Genomic DNA, 18,908 nt, shown 5'->3' on the forward strand with positions numbered 1-18,908 from the left:
AGTTTCTTTGCAAGTCGTGTGGTTGGAGGGTGTCCTTTAGCCAGTCTATCTTTTCATTGTTGGTCTTATGCATGAGGGTTTGGGTTTTGTATTGTATTCTGTGGGTTATAAGGAGCTAGTAGAGGTCTTTAAGAATGGGAGTGATATGGGTGGAGCTTTTGCTGTTTGTGAGAGATCTGGCAGCTGCATTTTGCAGTAGTTGCAGAGGATTGAGTGTGGATGCTGGGAGCCCGAGGAGGAGGGAGTTGCAATAGTCTAGCTTGGAGAATAGGAGGGCCTGGAGCATTGACTGGTAGTCATGATTGAATAGATGGGGTTTGAGTTTGAGGACCTGTAGCTTGAAGTAGCTCTCTCTTATTATTGCGTTGATGTATTTTTTTAGGTTTAGTTCGGAGTCTAAGGTGACGCCTAGGTCTTTTACGATTGATGTGAGTTGAATGTTAGGTTGTGTGATCAAGGGGTTTTGAATGCTTTTTGTGGAGGGTTTGTTTGATATGTATAGTATTTCGGTTTTCTTATGGTTGAGGGAGAGCAATATCTGAGTTAGGAGTTTTTGTATTTGATATGAGAGAGACTCCCATTGTAGTAATGTTCTCTTTCAAGGGCAGTAGGATCTGGATGTCGTCTGCAGAGACGTAATGGGAGAGGCCCAGGTCCGAGAGGAGCTTGTAGAGGGGGAGCATGTATATGTTGAAGAGGGTGGAGGAGAGTGATTCTTGTGGGACGCCGTGTGAGAGGGGGAATTGCTTTGATTCACTGGTGTTGAGTCCTACTTTGTATGTTCTGTTTGATAGGTAAGAGCCGGACCATTTTATGGTGGTGTCTCCTAATCCAATCTCCCTTAGCCTGGTTAGAAGGATATCATGGTCGATTGTGTCGAAGGCCGCAGATATATCCAGTAGTATCAGAAGGTAGGAGTGGCCAGCGTCTAGTCCTCTGAGTGCTGTGTCAGTGAAGGTTAGAAGGAGTGTCTCTGTGCTGAATGACTTCCTGAAGCTGTGTTGTGAGGGGTACAGTATTTTCTGGGTTTCAAGGTGTTCAGAGAGTTGGTGGTTTACGATTTTTTTCCAGAATCTTTGAGATGAATGGTAGATTGGATATGGGTCTAAAATTGGCTGGGTTGGAAGCGTCAAGATGTGGTTTTTTGAGTATGGGTTTGATTACTGCGCATTTCAGGGCTTCAGGGAAGTTACCTTGTTCGAGGGATGTGTTAATTATGTCTGCTATAGGTCTGGCAATAAATTTCTGGGATTAGTTTAAGGGTTTTAACTAGGATAGGGTCGAGGGGATGGGCGGCTGGGTTTATTTTTTGTATAATTTTTTTTTACTTCAGTTGAGGCAATGAGTTTGAAGTTGGTCCATGTAGGGACTGTTGCGCCCAGAGGGTTCAGCATTTCATTGCTTGGAGGATTGATGTTATTAATTTTGTGATTTTCTCAGAGAAGATATTGGGCTAGTTCTTCACAAGTTTTGGAGGGGGGGGGGGGTCTTTGTTGTTGGTGCGAGTGGTTTGGTTGCATCAGTTTGGAGACGAAGGCGAAAAGGGCTCTGGGGTTGAATTGGTGGTCGTGGATTTTCTTTACATAGTATTCACATTTTGCTTTCTCTGTGTTTGTTTTGTAGATGTATAGTAGTGTCCTGTATTTGTCCAGTTGGCATGAGGTTGGGTCTCTTCTCCATTTTCTTTCGGCTTGTCTGAGTAGTCGCTTGATGTTTTTCAGTTCAGGTTTGTACCATGGTGCTTTGTGCGGGTTGTCTGATTACTTTGGTGGTGATTGGACATTTGGATTTTGCGACTTCAGAGTTAATGGTGAGCCATGAGTTGATGGCTGAGTGTGCTGTGTTGAGGTCCAGAGATTTTAAGGCGGTGGGGAGGACTTCTTTAAGGTCTTCACTGGAGCAAGGTTTGAGGAATTTGATGTATTTTTTGTTGTTGGTTTCCAGTTGAAGTGTGGCCTGAATGAGTTTGTGATCCGACCAAGGAATGCTGGTTGCTGTAGGTGGGTTGTTAGTGTGTGATATTTTGTCGTTGATAAATATGAGGTCGAGGGTGTGGCCTGATTTCTGGGTCGGTGTGTTGATTATTTGTTTAAATCCAATTGCTGTCATAATATCAAGTAGGAGTTTGCATGAAGGAGGTAGGGGAGTTGTGTATATGTGGAGGTTGAAGTCCCCTAGGATAATTGCAGGTATGTCCATGTTGATGTGGGAGGGAATGGCTTCTATGAGAGAGGATAAATGGAGTTCTAGGCATTTTGGCGGGGCATAATCCAGCATTATTTGTAGGTTTGTTTTGCTTTAAAGAGGCCTATTTCCAGTGGAGGAGGTAAGTTGATGGGGTGTTCCCTGTACGTACTAGGATCAGTCCAGACGGTGGGTTATGTCCCCCGTCCAGCAGATGGAGTCAGAGCAAACTTCGGAGGGTGCTGGCATATAAGCTGGTGCACCCCTCCTGTATCCTCAGTATCTCTCTGACTCCAGCAGATGTGAGAAGGGGAACTCATGGTTCCCTCTACTGAGTGACTCGTCACTTGTTTTTTCTTATTATTCTATCTTCCGGTGGATCAAGTTATTAAATCTTATTAGTTTGAAAAAAAAAAAAAAAAAGTTTTGTTGTGGTGAGCCGGCTCGGCTGGCGCCACGTTTGTTTCTGTTCAGGCTTGCCATTTGGACTGCCTCTTCCTTCCTTTCCCCCCCCCCGTCTCGCTTCCTATCCCGGAGGGGCACAGGGTAAGTGTTTTTGGGGGGGAGTTTTTGTATTTCTTTCCTTCTAGCTCGCTTTGGCGTTCTCCGACGGTGGATGCTGGTGGGGCCAGCCTCTCCCCTCACTCCAGTCACGGTCTTTCGCCCTCTCCCCGCGGTCCCGCGACGTCACATTCCCCGGGACTGCAGGCGGCAAGGACGTTTCATTCCCCTGCCGCCCCCGGGGCTGTTGGGGCGGATTTGAGTTGAGCTCGGGCGCGGCGCCCCGCTCCTCCCGCAGCGAGTTCTTCGGCGTTGCTGCCTCGTGTGCATTGGCCCCCCCCTCCCCGGACGTTCGCGATGCAGCGCGTCCGTTGTTCAGCCTGTGGCGGCCCGGGACAAGCCGCATCGAGGGACGGTCTCTGCGGCAGGTGCCTTCCTGGAGGGGAGACTAGCACCGCTCTCCTGCCCACTTCTCCACCGCGAGCAGAGCGCCGCGGGCCTCGGGGGCTGGGCCCGCCCCCGTCGTTGGCGGGAGCGGCGGCCATCTTGGAGCTGGAAAGTAGCATGGGCTCTGACGCAGAAGAAACCTCGGGGGATTTTTTACCTCTGGCGCCCACGAGCCTGGATCCGGGGCCTCTTCCCTCCCCCTCCTCCTCCGGGCTTTCCAAGGACCCCCTTCCCACCCCATCAGCGGGCCCATCGGGTTTCTTGGCGGATTTTGTGGTGCTCATGCACCAAGCGTACCTACAGAGCCTGAATCCACAGGGGGGCTCGGTTCCCACTCCTCCTCCCGCTAAAGCCCCAAGACTGGCAGGTGCGTCGGTGGCAGGATCAGGGGCCGGGGGAGGCAGCCCCAGGGCCCCCCTGATTACGCCCGCGCCCCTACCGGGGCTGGGGGGCGACCCGGCGTCGCAGGCGGACGACGAGACACTCTCAGCTTTGGGGACAGGGTCCTTCGAGCAGGCTTCCCGGGGACCCACCCGGTTTAGGGAAGCTTTGGTACATCCCACCGTCTGGACTGATCCTAGTACGTACAGGGAAAAGAAAATTACTTCTTACCTGCTAATTTTCGTTCCTGTAGTACTATGGATCAGTCCAGACGCCCTCCATGGACGTCTCTTGAGATCTAGGAGGGAACCTGCTCGTTCGTCTCTTCTGTCTTCCTATTCTCCTGGTTATTCTCCCTTCGGGGATCTGAACCTGTGTGTCTGTGTTTTTCCCTGTTTGGACAGTTCTTATTGCACGTTGCATAGTTTTTTTCACGGTTTACGGTTGATTGTTCAGGGTTTTGCTTGATCCACCTGCCTTGGTCTGTCCAGTACTCTTCCTTGGCTTTGATATTCTCGATACTGAGGATACAGGAGGGGTGCACCAGCTTATATGCCAGCACCCTCCGAAGTTTGCTCTGACTCCATCTGCTGGACGGGGGACATAACCCACCGTCTGGACTGATCCATAGTACTACAGGAACGAAAATTAGCAGGTAAGAAGTAATTTTCTTATATGTGAGCTTGAATTTCTTTAAGGCCAGGAAGAGTAGGCCACCTCCCTTTTTTTTTTTGTCTAGGCGAGGAGACGATGCTGTATACTGAGTGAGGTAGTTGGTTGATTAATGCTGTGTCTGAGCTTTTGAGCCAGGACTCGGTGATACAGAGGATGGGAGGTTGTCCATTAGGAGGTCATGTAGTATGGGGATTTTCTTGGAGACGGATTGGGCGTTAATCAGGAACAGTGTTAGAACTGAGATTGTTGCCATGTGGGCGTTTGGGTTTGTAGGAATGGCTGTCAGGCGTCGTGGGCATTGGGGTATGTTATGTTTCTTGTTAATGAAGCAGATGCAGTTTGATGTTGGTGATTTCTGTAAGTATCCATGGTGTGGAGGGAGTGTGGAGGTGTTATGGATGGTGTGTGATGTCTTGTGGTGATTGCTGCGCCAGTGAAATTATTGTAAAGGCGGTGGGTTTGGCTGGGAGGGTTGGGGTTGTTTGTGTGAGGAGGTGCTGTGGCGGGCAAAGGGTACCTTGGGTATGGGGTGGGGGTTGGGGATTGTCGAGGGCCAAGGAGTGGGTCTTGTGGGTAGGAGAGTTTGTAGGGGTTCCTAGGAGGTGAGGGGAGGGTGCATTGGTGGGGAGGCATAAAGGGGCGCACTAAGGGACAGGCCCCTTTGTCGTGCGACGCCTGTGTCTGGCGTAGGCCCTTTAAGGGCTCTGGTCATGTAAGGGACGCTGCTGACAGTGGGTAGGGCTTACTGCTGCTGGATGGAGGTCGTGTTGGGCCGTTTGAGGGGCCGATGGCGAGCGAGTCGGTAAGTGGAGGTGAGCCCTTGTCCCCGACGGGTCTGCGCAGATCGCGCGACTTGTAGGTGTGGCCGAGTGACACTACAAGACACATGGCCTGTGGAGGAACAGTCCTACCAGATCAACCTGCTTTAACTCAGAGCCATGAGATATGCTCAAAGGGCCTTCCCTCATCTACTATAAGGCCCACACCCTTATGATTTACACGGAAAATCAGGTGGCTGTGTTCTGTGTGACCAAGCAAGGAGGCTTGGGTTCCTGCTTCTCCGCAGGGAGGCAGTATGGATATGGGCGTAGGCCATTGAAATCTTGATGACCCTACGTGCAACGTATCTACCCAGAGTGGCAAATACGTTGGCATGGAAGGTGATTCTTCTTGTGGCTATCACCTCAGCTCAACGAGTAAGTGAACTCCAGGCCTTGGTGCACTTCTCACCTTTACTTGCAGTTTTATCATGAGAAGGTAGTACTCAGGGTGCATCCATATTCCTCCCAAAATAGGGTCTGCTGCTCACATCAATCAAGCCATTTTACTCCTTATCTTCTTTTCCAAACCACATAATAGTCTAGAGAGATTATTACATTCTTTGGACTGTAGGAGAGCAAAGAATAAACAAAGAATACAGCCTCACCAGTACACTTCACAGTTGTTCTTCTCATTTAATCCTAATACACTGGGAGTGGCAGTCTCCAAGAGGATAGTGTCCAACTGGATCACAGATTGCATTCAATTCTGCCACAAGTCAGCGCATTTGCCATTGTCAGGATCAGTCAAGGCACACCAGGTGCGAGCCACACTGTCCTCAGTAGTACATCTTCGGAATGTGCCAATTGAAGATATTTGTAAAGCAGCAACATGATCATCTATCCACACCTTCACCTCTCAGTACTGCCTAGACCAACTTGCAGCTTCAGATAGCATCTTAGGGCCAACAGTTTTGTCAAAGTGTGGTTAACCAGAAAGACATGTCGACCAAGGGAGTAGGTTAAAAAAAAAAAATAGGAACAGACAAAGGAAGAACTGGAATGGTGAGATGGTACACACAAGTTCCACCCTCATCCTTTTACCTTTCCATTCAATTTTCCTTTTTTGTAACCTGAAGCTTGGGACTCCCAGACAGCATGGCTAATTCAGCCTACTTATCGACGGGGGAAAAAAGCAAGTTTGCTTACCATAAACTGTATTTTTCGTAGATAGCAGGATGAATTAGCCATGCGTATCCTCCCTCCTCCCTGGACATGCCTCTCTAATCCTTCCAGACCCCCACGGTACTGCCCTCTGCTTTTCTAAAGACTAGGAGACCAATGACGCGCTTTGCGCGGGAAGTGCCAAGCAGTCATAGCAGAGCAAATCTCTAACTTATTGGAGAGAGAGAGTCCACATGAGCGCCGTCAGATGACATCACGCAGACAGCATGGCTGCTTCATCCTGCTATCTACGGAAAACACTGTTTACAGTAAGCAAACTTGATTTTTCCAATGCTTTATCCAAAGGTCAGACTTTTGGGTTTTCTACTTCAATTTTTCAAAAACAATAAGAAGCCGTGGCAAATAGCTTTTCTGAGAAAATGAGGGCAACTTTCAAAACTATTCATGTAAAAAGTATTTTGCCCATTTAAATCTTCTGTTTGAAAATTGCCCTCCCATGATGCCACTAAAAGTCTGCATGTTGGAGGAAAATGTGTAGAATTTAGCTGTATTGAAAGGAGGCATCTCCTGGGTTGTTTGATCAAGGCATGAAAAGTATCTAGGCATCTACTTAACCATCAAGTATAACTGGCACTGATTGACCCTGATGCAGCTTGTATATCAATGATGCCCATGGTTTTGTGCAGTCAATACTGAAAATGTGTGCATTGATCCCAAAATCTGGTAAAAGTCTGAGCATGGTCCTCAGCTTCTCTCTTGGTGCCACATTTCTTCACAATAGGCATATTCCTTTTACTGTATTTGAGGACATCTCTTCATAGTACAAATAAGAAACATCACACTTGGCATCTTTTAATATATACATGCACAATAGGACTTTGTTTTCTCTTTAACCTAAATTTTATATTGTCAGCAATGCAACAGCATGTCTACAGCACTTTGAAACTTACATTGTCCACTGCAGTGAACAATAGTGCTGTTATGCCTCTCTCTCAGCTGTACAATTTTCCATTCATAAGTGAAGCCGAAAGGAGACCATTTTACCCTGGTAAAATCTGAGAATATTAGCTAATCACATCCTTACCCTTAGAGTAACCTGCATAGAGTGGCTTTTACAACACTAAACACCTTGTGGGCAGACTGGATGGACCATTTTGGTTTTTATCTGCTGTCATTTACTATGTTAGTGATTTGAAATTAAAAAAAAAAAAAATAAATAAATAAAAAAAAAATATATATATATAACTTGCAGTTCACGTTCCTAGCAAAACTAGTGAACTGTATTCTCAGATGTTTTTCATATGGGAATTATCTGTAGGTATAAAAAAATTTTAAGTTTACTGATGTGCTGTTTAAGTTTGATACCATTTCTTTTAAACAGATTTAATTGTTTTTGTGAATTTTAATTTGTGCTGAGGGATGCTGTATTTAAATAGAGTGGTGCTTTTGGATTGGTCCATTCAGCATGCATTTGGTCATTTTTAGGTTGCTGAATTAAATCTAGTCCTAATCGGTATGAAAGAAAAGTCATTAATCTCTGGTGGCCATTAAGTAGCAGGTGTCTTAGTGACCTAAGAAGTAGTTGCCCGCTGGTAAGCAGACACAAAAATCTACTCATTCAAGACTGATTGGTACCTGTACATCGAGTAGGCTCTAAAAATATGATTAGTAGTAGCCCAGGACTGAATTGGCATGGACATTGAGCTGATATCTTGCTGCTAGAGAAGGTCAGGGATTGACATGCCTTATGAGGACAATATATGGTAAGCTTACTTTATTGCTACCATTGAATAAATGAAATAATTTGTTTTAAATGCTGTCAGATTTGGCACATTCATATTTTGTGTGTATATTTTATGTATGTATAAACATATATATTTTTTCTTAACTAAGTGGCATCACAATGGGGCAGATTTTAAAACCTTAGCGCGGGCGTACGTTTGTGCGCACGACCTGGCGCGCACAAATGTACACCCGATTTTATAACATGCAACTCGCAGTGGCGCGCACGTTATAAAATCAGGGGTCGGCGCATGCAAGGGGAGTGCACACTAGGGAGTGCGCAAGTTGCGCGTACCGAGCCCTCTGGGAACCCCACTGGCTTCCCCCCCCTTCCCCTCCCTATCCCACCCCCCAGGCTTAACTTGCGTGCACCAGCCGATTGCCAGCGCGCGATCCCCCTGTGCCGGAGGCCTTGGCCACACCTCCCGGACCGCCCCCTGCCCGCCCATTCAGAAAAGCACCGGGACATACACACGTCCCGGGGCTTTACACGTGCTGCCGGCATAACCCCCCCCCCCCCCCCCCCCCAACGCGCGTAAATCCTTGGAAATCTGCCCCAATATTTGGACTGCCACACCAACTGGCATTTAACACCAGCTTCCTGTTTCCCCCAGTATTGATAAGACAACATCAGGAGAGAAGCTGATGTGTGATCCACACATCTCAGCTGACATAGTTGAGATCAACAGTCATCCACCAGTCATTGTAAAATAGCAATTTACAGTGTTATTTTAGAAGTAATATTGAACAGTACCCAGCTGCACAATAATAACTTCTAAAGAGCCTGCCAGTTACTGAATATTGTGCCCAAGGGGTGGACTTTTCTATCCTTAGTAAGTTATTGCAGACCAATAATATGGCATTTGGTTTCTATAGAGGAGCAGCTGGCTCTTTAAAGGCAGCACATTAATAAATTGATTAGGATTTATAGCCAATTCATTTGATGCCCTGCTTGTATATATGGATGCGTTTCAAAAGTTTATTCAGACCCAGGTATTCCAGGAATTCAAATTAGTGGGGGTCAGGATTGTGTGCTGAAAATAGGGTTAATGTGACTGGAAAACAAAACTGTATAAAAAAATACTTCTAAAAATAATTGGATATCAGCTTCTTACTATTGCTGTCCCTCTTCAGCAGATCTGACTAACCCTCTGCCTGTTGATTTCTGGTTGTTCTCATGTGCACAGTAAGAGGCCAGCACTAAAATGAAAAAGATTTTTCTGTTGTGTTTGATACATTTTTCCCCTGTTCCCATTGAGAAAAGTGTTTGTGGAAGTTTCTTCCTTTACCAGTTCTAAAATGCCTTTTTATTTTGCTCATTTTGTAAAAAAATGTATTCCCTGTACGTACCAGGATCAGTCCAGACAGTGGGTTATGTCCCCCGTCCAGCAGATGGAGTCAGAGCAAACCGGAGGGTGCTGGCATATAAGCTGGTGCACCCCTCCTAGATCCCCAGTATCTCTCTGACTCCAGCAGATGTGAGGAGGGGAACCCGTTGCTTCCCCTAACTGGTGGCTTCTGTTCCACATTTTTATTCTTCTCACTATTCTTCTCCTTAGGTTGGATCAAGCAGGTTTCTGTACAAAAAAAAGAAAACCAGTAGAGAGGCGGTTAGGGTTTTGCACTCCCTACCTTTTCTTGCCATCAGGGCTGCCTCCTCTCTCCTCCCCCCCCCCCCCCCTCCCCTCGCTCAGTCTTCCTTGCTGTCTCTTCGGGGGTAAGTTTTGGTTTTTTACTGTTTCTTTGCTTTGCAGCAGTGGATCTTTGGCATTAGGGGGTGGATGCTAGTGGTACCAGCTTCTCCCCTCCTCTCAGCCGCGGTTCCTCTCCTCCCCCCGTGGCCCTGCGATGCGCCATTCCCCGGGGCCGCAGCGGCACGGAGGTCCCATTCCCTTGCCGCCCCCGGGGGGGAGGGGTTCCCGAGTCGAGCGAGGTGGGCCCGCTCCTCCCGCGGTGTGACTCTTGGCTTGGCTGACTTCAGCGCCGTTGTTCCCACCCCCGGACCCACGCTATGCAGTGCACTTGTTGCCCTTCCTGCGGCGGCCCGGGACTGGGCGGGTCACGGGAAGGCCCCTGCGGCAGGTGTCTCCCTGGGGGGGAGACATGCGCCGCTCCCCCGACAACTTCTCTGCTGCGCTCGGAGCGCCGCGGGCCTCGGGGAATAGCCCCGCCCCCTCCTTTGGTGGGAGCGGCGGCCATCTTAGAACTGGAGGGCAGCATGGGATCCTATGCTGAGGAGATTCAGCATGATTTTTCGCCGCTGTCACCGCCGATCCGGGTCCACTCCTACCCCCCCCCCCTCGGTTTTTCGGCGGACTTCGTGGTGCTCATACACCAGGCATATCTCCAAAGTCTGCATCCGCCGGGGGGGGGGTCAGCTGCGGTTCCCCCGCCTGCTAAAGTTCCAAGGATCGCAGGTGCGGCGGGCTCAGTAGCGGGGGCTGTGGTGGGGGGGTCCCAGGGTGCCCCTGGGCCTGCCGCTGCCCCTGGGCGGGACGTCTCCTTCGCCGGACCCAGGGGGTGACCCGGCGTCGCCGGCAGATGATACGACCCTGGCAGCGCACTTGGAATGTGACGACCCGAGGGTGCTCCGGATCTTCCGTAGGGAAGAGTTGGCGGACCTCATTCCTCACGTTCTTCAGGAATTGGACCTCGATCCTCCCGTCGAGCCCCCAGGTCCCCCGGCTCCCTCCGTAGCCTCCTCTACCAAGAAGGGGGATCCAGTGTTGGCGGGCCTGTGTCCCTTGGCGCACGGACCTTTCCTATTCATGATTCGTTTCTCCAGCTTCTCGTGAGAGAGTGGGACACTCCGGAGGCGTCCCTCCGGGTCGGCAGGGCTATGGACAAGCTCTATCCTCTACCTGGAGACTTCCTGGAGCTCCTTAAGGTCCCCAAGGTTGACTCGGCGGTCTCCGCCGTCACGAAGAGAACCACAATCCCGGTAACAGGGGGCACGGCCCTTCGGAATCTACTGGACAGGAAGCTGGAGGTCGCCCTCAAGAAGATCTTTGAGGTCTCGGCGGTGGGGGTCCGGGCAGCCATCTGCGGCTCCCTTACTCAAAGAGCCGGTCTTTGATGGGTTCAACAGCTCCTCACTTCGCAGCAGTTGCCACCGGATGAGGCGGCTCAGGCGGACTGGCTGGAAGCAGTCATCGCTTACGGGGCCGATGCTCTACACGACCTGCTGCGGGTTCTTGCGAGAACTATGGTGTTGGCGGTTTCCTCCAGATGTCTCTTGTGGCTTCGGAACTGGGCAGCGGACGCCTCCTCCAAATCAAGCCTGGGGGCCCTGCCTTTCAAGGGCAGGTTTCTTTTTGGCGAAGACCTCGATCAGATCATCAAGTCTCTAGGGGAAAATTCGGTCCACAGGTTGCCCGAAGACCGTCAGCGATCCTATCGTCTGTCTTTTTCGGCTCCCAGGAACCGTTCCCGCGCCCAGCGGCGTTATAAAGGTGCCAAGCAACAAGGCCCTAGGGCGCCCTCAGCCAGATCAGTCGTGGCCCCGGCCCTTTCGGGGTCGCAGATCCCCCAGGGACTCCTCGACGCAGGGAGCCTCTGGCAAGCCGCCTCAATGATGCCAGTCCACTCCTCGCTACCCCGGATTGGAGGTCACATCGCGCTGTTCTACGAGGAGTAGACAAACATCACCACGGACCAGTGGGTCCTGGACATACTAAGACACGGCTACGTGTTGGAGTTTGTCCGGCTTCCCAGCGACAGGTTCATCTTCTCTCCCTGCGGGTCAAGTCCCAAGCGCCTGGGGGTACAGCACACGCTAGACAGGCTTCTGGACCTGGGAGCCATCTCGCCCGTCCCCTCAGGAGAGGTGGGCTCGGGGCATTATTCAATTTACTTCGTGGTTCCCAAAAAGGACGGCTCCTTTCATCCCATTCTGGATCTCAAGGAAGTCAACAAAGTGCTCCGGATCTCCCGGTTCCGCATGGAAACTCTTCGCTGTGTCATTGCAGCAGTGCATCAGGGGGAGTTCCTAGCCTCTCTCGATCTGACAGAGGCCTATCTGCACATTCCGATCCTACCGGCCCATCGGAGGTTCCTTTGCTTCAAAATCTTGAGTCAACATTTTCAGTTCCAGGCTCTACTCTTCGGGCTGGCGACCGCGCCCAGAACCTTCACCAAGGTCATGGTAGTAGTGGCAGCCGCACTACGTAGAGAGGGGATCCTGGTCCATCCTTACCTGGACGATTGGCTCATTCGGGCGAAGACTCTTTCGCAGGGACAGGCGGCAGTCGACAGAGTAGTAACCTTCCTCCAGACTCTTGGCTGGGTGGTGAACTTCAACAAGAGCAGTCTGCTGCCTTCCCAGCAATTGGACTTCCTGGGGGCGCGCTTCGACACAGCGCAGGGCAAGGTCTTCCTTCGTCCGGACAAAGCTCAATCCCTGCGAGATCAAATCGTCCGGTTTGCTTCTCTTCCGGTACACACGGTGTGGGACTACCTCCAAATTCTAGGATCAATGGAGTTCGCGATAGACCTAGTACCTTGGGCCTTTGCACACCTGAGACCCTTGCAAATGGCCCTGCTCTCGAGGTGGAAGCCAGTCTCTTGGGATTACCAGGCGGTACTCCCCCTTACTCCGACCACCAGGTACAGCTTGCGGTGGTGGCTGGACCCCAGGAACTTGGCTCAAGGTTGTCCTCTGGAGGCACCGGATTGGGTAGTGGTCACTACCGATGCCAGTCTGTCCGGTTGGGGGGCCGTTTGCCTCAGGAGCTCGGCTCAGGGTCAGTGGACAAAGGAACAGGCGGCCTGGCCGATCAATCGTCTGGAGACCAGAGCGGTGCGTCTGGCGCTCATACATTTTCTGCCCCTGATCAGAGGTCAGGCGGTTCGTGTTCTCTCAGACAATTCGACAACGGTGGCTTACATCAACCGACAAGGGGGTACCAGAAGCAGTCAGGTAGCTCTCGAAGCCGCTCGCCTGATGGCATGGGCGGGACGTTTCCTCGACCGCCTGGCGGCCTCGCACATTGCCGGGGTGGACAACATTCAAGCGGACTACTTGAGCCGTCAGGCGTTGGATCCCGGAGAATGGACTCTCTCCGACGAGGCGATGGCTCTCATCACCCGGCGCTGGGGGATGCCCTCTATGGATCTCATGGCAACCTCCTCCAACGCAAAAGCCCCCCGGTTCTTCAGTCGCAGAAGGGAGTGCGGCGCAGAAGGAGTGGACGCCCTAGTTCTCCCCTGGCCGCCCCGGCTCCTACTCTGTCTTCCTCCCCCTTGGCCTCTGGTGGGCAAGGTGCTAAGGAGGATAGAGTTTCACCACGGAACGGTAATCCTCGTGGCTCCGGAGTGGCCGCGTCGGCCATGGTGCGCAGACCTGCTCAACATTGCGGTGGATGGTCCCCTTCGGCTCTCGCACCTGCCTCGACTGCTCCGCCAGGGTCCGGTATTTTCGGACCAGGCGGAACACTTCTGTCTTGCGGCCTGGCTTTTGAGAGGAGGAGTCTCCTGCGCAAGGGCTACGCAGTCTCCGTCGTAGACACCCTCCTCAAAGCGCGCAAGACTTCTTACGTGCGGGTGTGGAAGGTGTTTGAAGTATAGTGTTCAGCACAAGGTGCCCACGCGACCGCAGCCTCCTTACAGCAGATCCTGGCGTTCCTCCAGGAGGGCCTGGAGAAAGGCCTCTCCTACTATTCTCTGCAAGTGCAAGTCTCGGCACTGGCTTCCCTAGCTCGCTCCTCGGGAAGACCAGATCCATCGGCCCATCCGGACATCTCACGGTTTCTCAAGGGGGTCAAGCATCTGCGGCCGCCGGTGCGTCGTCCTTACCCTTCCTGGAATCTCAATCTGGTTCTGCAGGCCCTCGCGGGGCCTCCCTTCGAACCCCTGCATCAGTCCTCTCTCAAGGATATCACTCTGAAAGCGATTTTCCTGGTGGCCATAGCCTCGGCGCGGCGCATTTCTGAGCTTCAAGCTCTCTCCTGCAGGGAACCCTTCCTTCGGTTCATGGACTTGGGTATCTCCATACGGACAATCCCTTCGTTCCTGCCCAAGGTGGTTTCGTCGTTCCACTTGAACCAGACAGTGGAACTACCGTCCTTCCCGGCGGACGCCCCTAAATCACTCAGGCGCCTGGACGTAAATCGCATCCTCCTACATTACTTAGAGGTAACTAATGAATTTCGTGTCTCTGATCATCTCTTTGTACTCTGGTCCGGGAATAGAAATGGCCACCAAGCGTCGAAGACTACAATTGCGCGATGGCTCAAGGAAGCGGTGGCATCGGCATACATTGGCACAGGTAGGGATCCTCCGGTAGGGATCAAGGCTCATTCCTTGCATGCCCAGGCCACCACCTGTGCGGAGTCCCAGTACGTCTCCGTTCAGGAAATCTGTCGGGCAGCGACTTGGAAGTCCCTGCACACGTTCTCCAGACATTACCGGCTCCACTTGCCGGCAGCTGACTCAGGCTCCTTTGGGGACAGGGTACTTCGAGCAGGGTTCTCAGGGACCCACCCAGTTTAGGGAAGCTTTGGTACATCCCACCGGCTGGCCTGATCCTGGTACGTACAGGGAAAAGAAAATTATTCCTTACCTGCTAATTTTCGTTCCTGTAGTACTAAGGATCAGTCCAGATGCCCGCCCTGGTCTTGTTCGGGTCTAGGGGTTAACCTGCTCATATATTCTCTCTCCTGTCCTACTGTTTAGCCTTCTCTCTTTCTGGCTTTTTGTCTGTGTGTTTATATCGGTTCGACAGTTCTCTTTGCAAGTTGCATTGTTTTTTCAAAGTTTGCAGTTTCAATTGCGAATATGCTTGATCCATCCTTCTCGGTCTGTCCAGTGCTCTGGCTTGGCTTTGATATTCTCGATACTGAGGATCTAGGAGGGGTGCACCAGCTTATATGCCAGCACCCTCCGAAGTTTGCTCTGACTCCATCTGCTGGACGGGGGACATAACCCACTGTCTGGACTGATCCTTAGTACTACAGGAACGAAAATTAGCAGGTAAGGAATAATTTTCTTTTTATTTATTTTTAGAACTTGGTTATGATCCGTATAACCCGGACCTCCCCAAAGTCTCCTCACGGGCAAACGATGGCCCTCTGGGGGATATGGCAGAGTCGCATCTCAGCATCTTGGAACTGGAACTTGTTAACAAGGCCATTGAAGCGGTCAAAAACGAGGTGGAAAGAGAACAGAAAAAGTATGAGGAGCTCTTGGAGACAAGCAAAGAATATGGCACATCTGAAACTGTTTTGCTGACTTCTAAAAGCCCCACCAAAGGATCCTTGGCAACACAAGAATCTTTTACCTCTTTAGAATATAATCCTAGTGGCTACCGGCAAAATAATAGGGCAGACTACAATCCCACCCCTCTTGCTGCTGTTTCTGCAGTTAAAGGATCTAGCAAATATACTTTGGATGGTCCTGTTGGCCACAAATCTAAAAGCTCAATGGAATATGTTCCCACAACTGTAACTCATTCTGCAAAATACACCCCAGTTGCCAATAAGTATGTGATTGACAACTCTAGACCCCACACTGACTTGGAATATGACCCTCTCTCAAATTACTCTGCCAGGCTGTTGAGCAAAGCTAATACCAAGAACCAGAAGGGAATCAAAAGAAGTAGGGCACCCAGTCAAGAGTCTTATATGCCTTCACTGAAGAAGCATTGCAGTGACATTGATGCTTTTGTGAAACATGCAAAATTTTCTGACTCTGAAGAGGAAGTGGGTTCTGAGTACCAGCCAAGTGCTCTTAACTCTTTGCCCCCAAAATTGGACACTGACAGCAAATTAAGTGATAAGTCATCTTCAGCAGAGAAAAATTCCAAGCAGGAGGATCTGAGTTTACGGGAGCTGAAAGAGATAGCAGTACAGTGTGATGTAGAGGACATTGAAAGTTCTGAGAAAAGTACCATAAACACCAGGAAAGCCCCCAAATCATCTTCCAGTAAGAATGAAAAGAGTAAGGATGCTATGAAGGACAAAGTGAAAGTGCGAAAATCTGAATCTACAAATTCTCCAGGCCACAGAAAGATGGAGAAAACCAAAAATCTGGGCAAAGAAAAGCCAGAAAAGAAAGAAAAAGTGAAAATGAAGAATGGGGAGAAAAACAGCAAGGAGAAAAATGCCAAAATGGATGATCGTTCTGGGAAATCTGAGAAATTGAAACCAGAAAAGCCATGCTTTGAGAAGAAAGAAAAATCCCAGTCCAACATAACCTTGGGCAATTCGCGGAAAAGTAAGAATGGGAGTATCAGAAGGACAGCCAGTATGGAAGTGCTGGCAAACAGCAAAAAGGACTCTGAGCATAAAGCAATTAACCTCAATAATGGAAAACAAGTTATCAGTGGGAAGCACAACATAAGGAAAGAGAGAAAATCCTATGATGCCAACATGCCAGAGGACAATAAGAGTAGCGCACTAGTGGGTGGAAAGGCCAGAGGCAAGCAGAAGCCAAAACCATGCGCATTGACTCATATCGATTTATTCGGAGATGAGAGCGGTGATGAAGAGGTGAAGGCTACTCAGTCCCTGCCAGTCTCTGTACTCTCTGTTAGTTCAGATTCGAACAGTGGTGGTAACTCTGATTCCCCCAGTGATGACGAGAGGACTAAAGGTCTGAAGCCATCCAACTCAAAATTGTCTTCATCCTCAGTGGATGCTGAGGACATCGATTACTCCATTTTGGAGAGAGATGTGGATTATGACTCTGATCCAATGGAAGAGTGCCTTCGAATTTTCAATGAATCAAAAGATGTTAAAACTGAAGACAAGGGAAGATTTGCAAATCAGGTAAAGTTTACTCCAGAAGATGGAGTCAGATAGTAAGCACAGTGTCTGAAAAGAATTAATATGTTAAATTGCAGTCTGTAGTGACCAGCTAATGCCACTTAACATCAAGTTGTAAACATTTTCATCATATCAATATTGTCAATTAAACACAATTGATATTAGTGAACTTTGTAACAATAAGAAACTATGAGAAAACCACACCAAATGCACGTGTTGCATGCAATAAAGATCATAGTCTGGCCCTTATTACAGTTATCCCACTTTGTTATGATATTGCAAATTTTCCTTTCATGCACATTTTAAAGGCTTTAAAATATACTTTAAAATGATGTGTGCTGGTGTCCAAATGATGGGCAGGAGAGGCATATTTCTTGTAGGTGCCTCTGTAAGCATCTAAAAGTATATAAAAATACATTAGAACCACCATTAAAATCAAACAAAAATATGCACATTCATTAGTGTTGATCCAAAAGTCCAAAGTGATTTACATGAGTTACCTGTGTGTGTTTCCGCATAAAACAAGCTTTTGAAAATTGCCCATCCTTAGTATGGTAAAAGTATATATGCATACTTGCAAGAGAGAAGGGCATTCCTGGGGTCAGGGGGCAGTTAAACGGAGGGAGACAATGCAAGGGGATTTGATTTTCAAACCCTTGCATGCACTTTTCACTGTGGATCTGGTGTGCACAAGTAGCAGATGCAAAGTCCCCAGATATTTGTGTTCATGGAAATTGCTGGGTGAATTTTCAAAGGGAAATTCCCTGGGGAGTCCAGTTTGAAAATGAGCTTGTATCTGTGGACTTGCAACCTCCACAGGAAAACTGATCCTCCCAGCCTTTAATAACAAGCCAGTAGCATCTCTGGGTTCCTGCAACTGAAGGCAACTGTCCAATATGTATTTTGCCCAAGCTTCTTCAGTTTGGGTAAAGCGTAGCACCGTGTGTTTGATTTCAGATCCAGACACACTACTGTCAGTTTGCTGCTTATGATGTGGTTTTTCAATGTTGCTCAGTAATTTACATTTTTATATATTTATTGGTACTGTAAGCAGAAGTTTTAATAAAATGAAATATATTAGAAGAAATTTGGACCTTTTAGAAAAATGTTTAATTATTAGGAAGTGTAACTGAGTCACCATTTTGTATCCTAAAACCTAACCATAGGCCACCCTCATTTTATAAGATGCCCCTCCCATATATTAGCTGCAGGTTTCTATTGCCAAAATCCAATTTTTAGGTAATCTCCAGTCATGGATCTGTTGTCTTTTACCATAGTCCCTAATCCCAATCTTTCTCATATTCAACACCCATGACAGTAAAAACCAGGGTCAGTGTATTAGATGGGGAACTGGCAAAGAAATTGATTCATCATCTGTTGCTTATACTTGGAGAGTGTGTAGGTTAATGTTTTTGCCCGTGTGGCACATTTTAAAGAGAACAGGAGTTCTTTGGAAGATGTTGCACTGGCATTCAGGAGACTGTCATCTTTGCACCACCATACCATTCTATGAAGTGCAGCATTCTGGTCCTAGAGAAAGTCATGTTTTTTCAGAGGACAAGCAGGATGCCAGTTCTCACAAGTGGGTGAAACCATCTGATGTCAAAGTTTCTAGAACTTTGTGCGTAACTGTGCATGTGCAGCATGCCATTAAGCCACACGTTCATATGGAGTCCCCTTCAGTCTCTTATTTTCCATGGAGGCACTAGTCTCAAATCTTCGCTTCTGCCTTTTGGAGGATTTTCAAGTCCTAATTTCGGGCAAGAATAGTTTGTTGTGGGGGCCCTATTTTCTTTTTACCATTTCTAGTGTCCTTAAGTAGGTTTTTTGGGTCATTTTTGTTTTCTTTCGTTATCACACCCAGGCATCAGTGCACTAAGAACATAAGAAATTGCCATGCTGGGTTAGACCAAGGTCCATCAAGCTCAACATCCTGTTTCCAACAGAGGCCAAACCAGACCACAAGAACCTGACAAGTACCCAAACATTAAGAAGATCCCATGCTACTGATGCCAGTAATAGCAGAAGCCATTCCCTATGTCATCTTGATTAATAGCAGTTAATGGACTTCTCCTCCAAGAACTTATCCAAACCTTTTTTAAACCCAGCTACACTAACTGCACTAGCTACATCCTCTGGCAACAAATTCCAGAGCTTAATTGTGCGTTGAGTGAAAAAGAATTTTCTCCGATTGGTCTTAAATGTGCTACTTGCTAACTTCATAGAGTGCCTC

The 18,908-nt window shown here is 48.9% G+C and overlaps 1 protein-coding gene across 4 annotated transcripts in view; it reads left to right on the plus strand.

The window, feature by feature from the left end:
• The window catches only part of REXO1 (RNA exonuclease 1 homolog), a 184,380-nt gene that overhangs the window by 42,177 nt on the left and 123,295 nt on the right, over positions 1–18,908 (plus strand). For all 4 annotated transcript variants that reach the window (XR_003858346.1, XM_029613958.1, XM_029613959.1 and 1 more), the window contains exon 2: positions 14,916–16,678. Coding sequence is in view for 3 of the 4 variants with exons in the window: in XM_029613958.1 (XP_029469818.1) it covers positions 14,916–16,678 (1,763 nt within the window). In the remaining variant the exon portion in view is untranslated. The remainder of the gene's footprint in view (positions 1–14,915; positions 16,679–18,908) is intronic.

This window comes from Rhinatrema bivittatum, chromosome 8 (assembly GCF_901001135.1).
Source record: "Rhinatrema bivittatum chromosome 8, aRhiBiv1.1, whole genome shotgun sequence".
In the NCBI taxonomy this organism is placed as follows: domain Eukaryota; kingdom Metazoa; phylum Chordata; class Amphibia; order Gymnophiona; family Rhinatrematidae; genus Rhinatrema; species Rhinatrema bivittatum.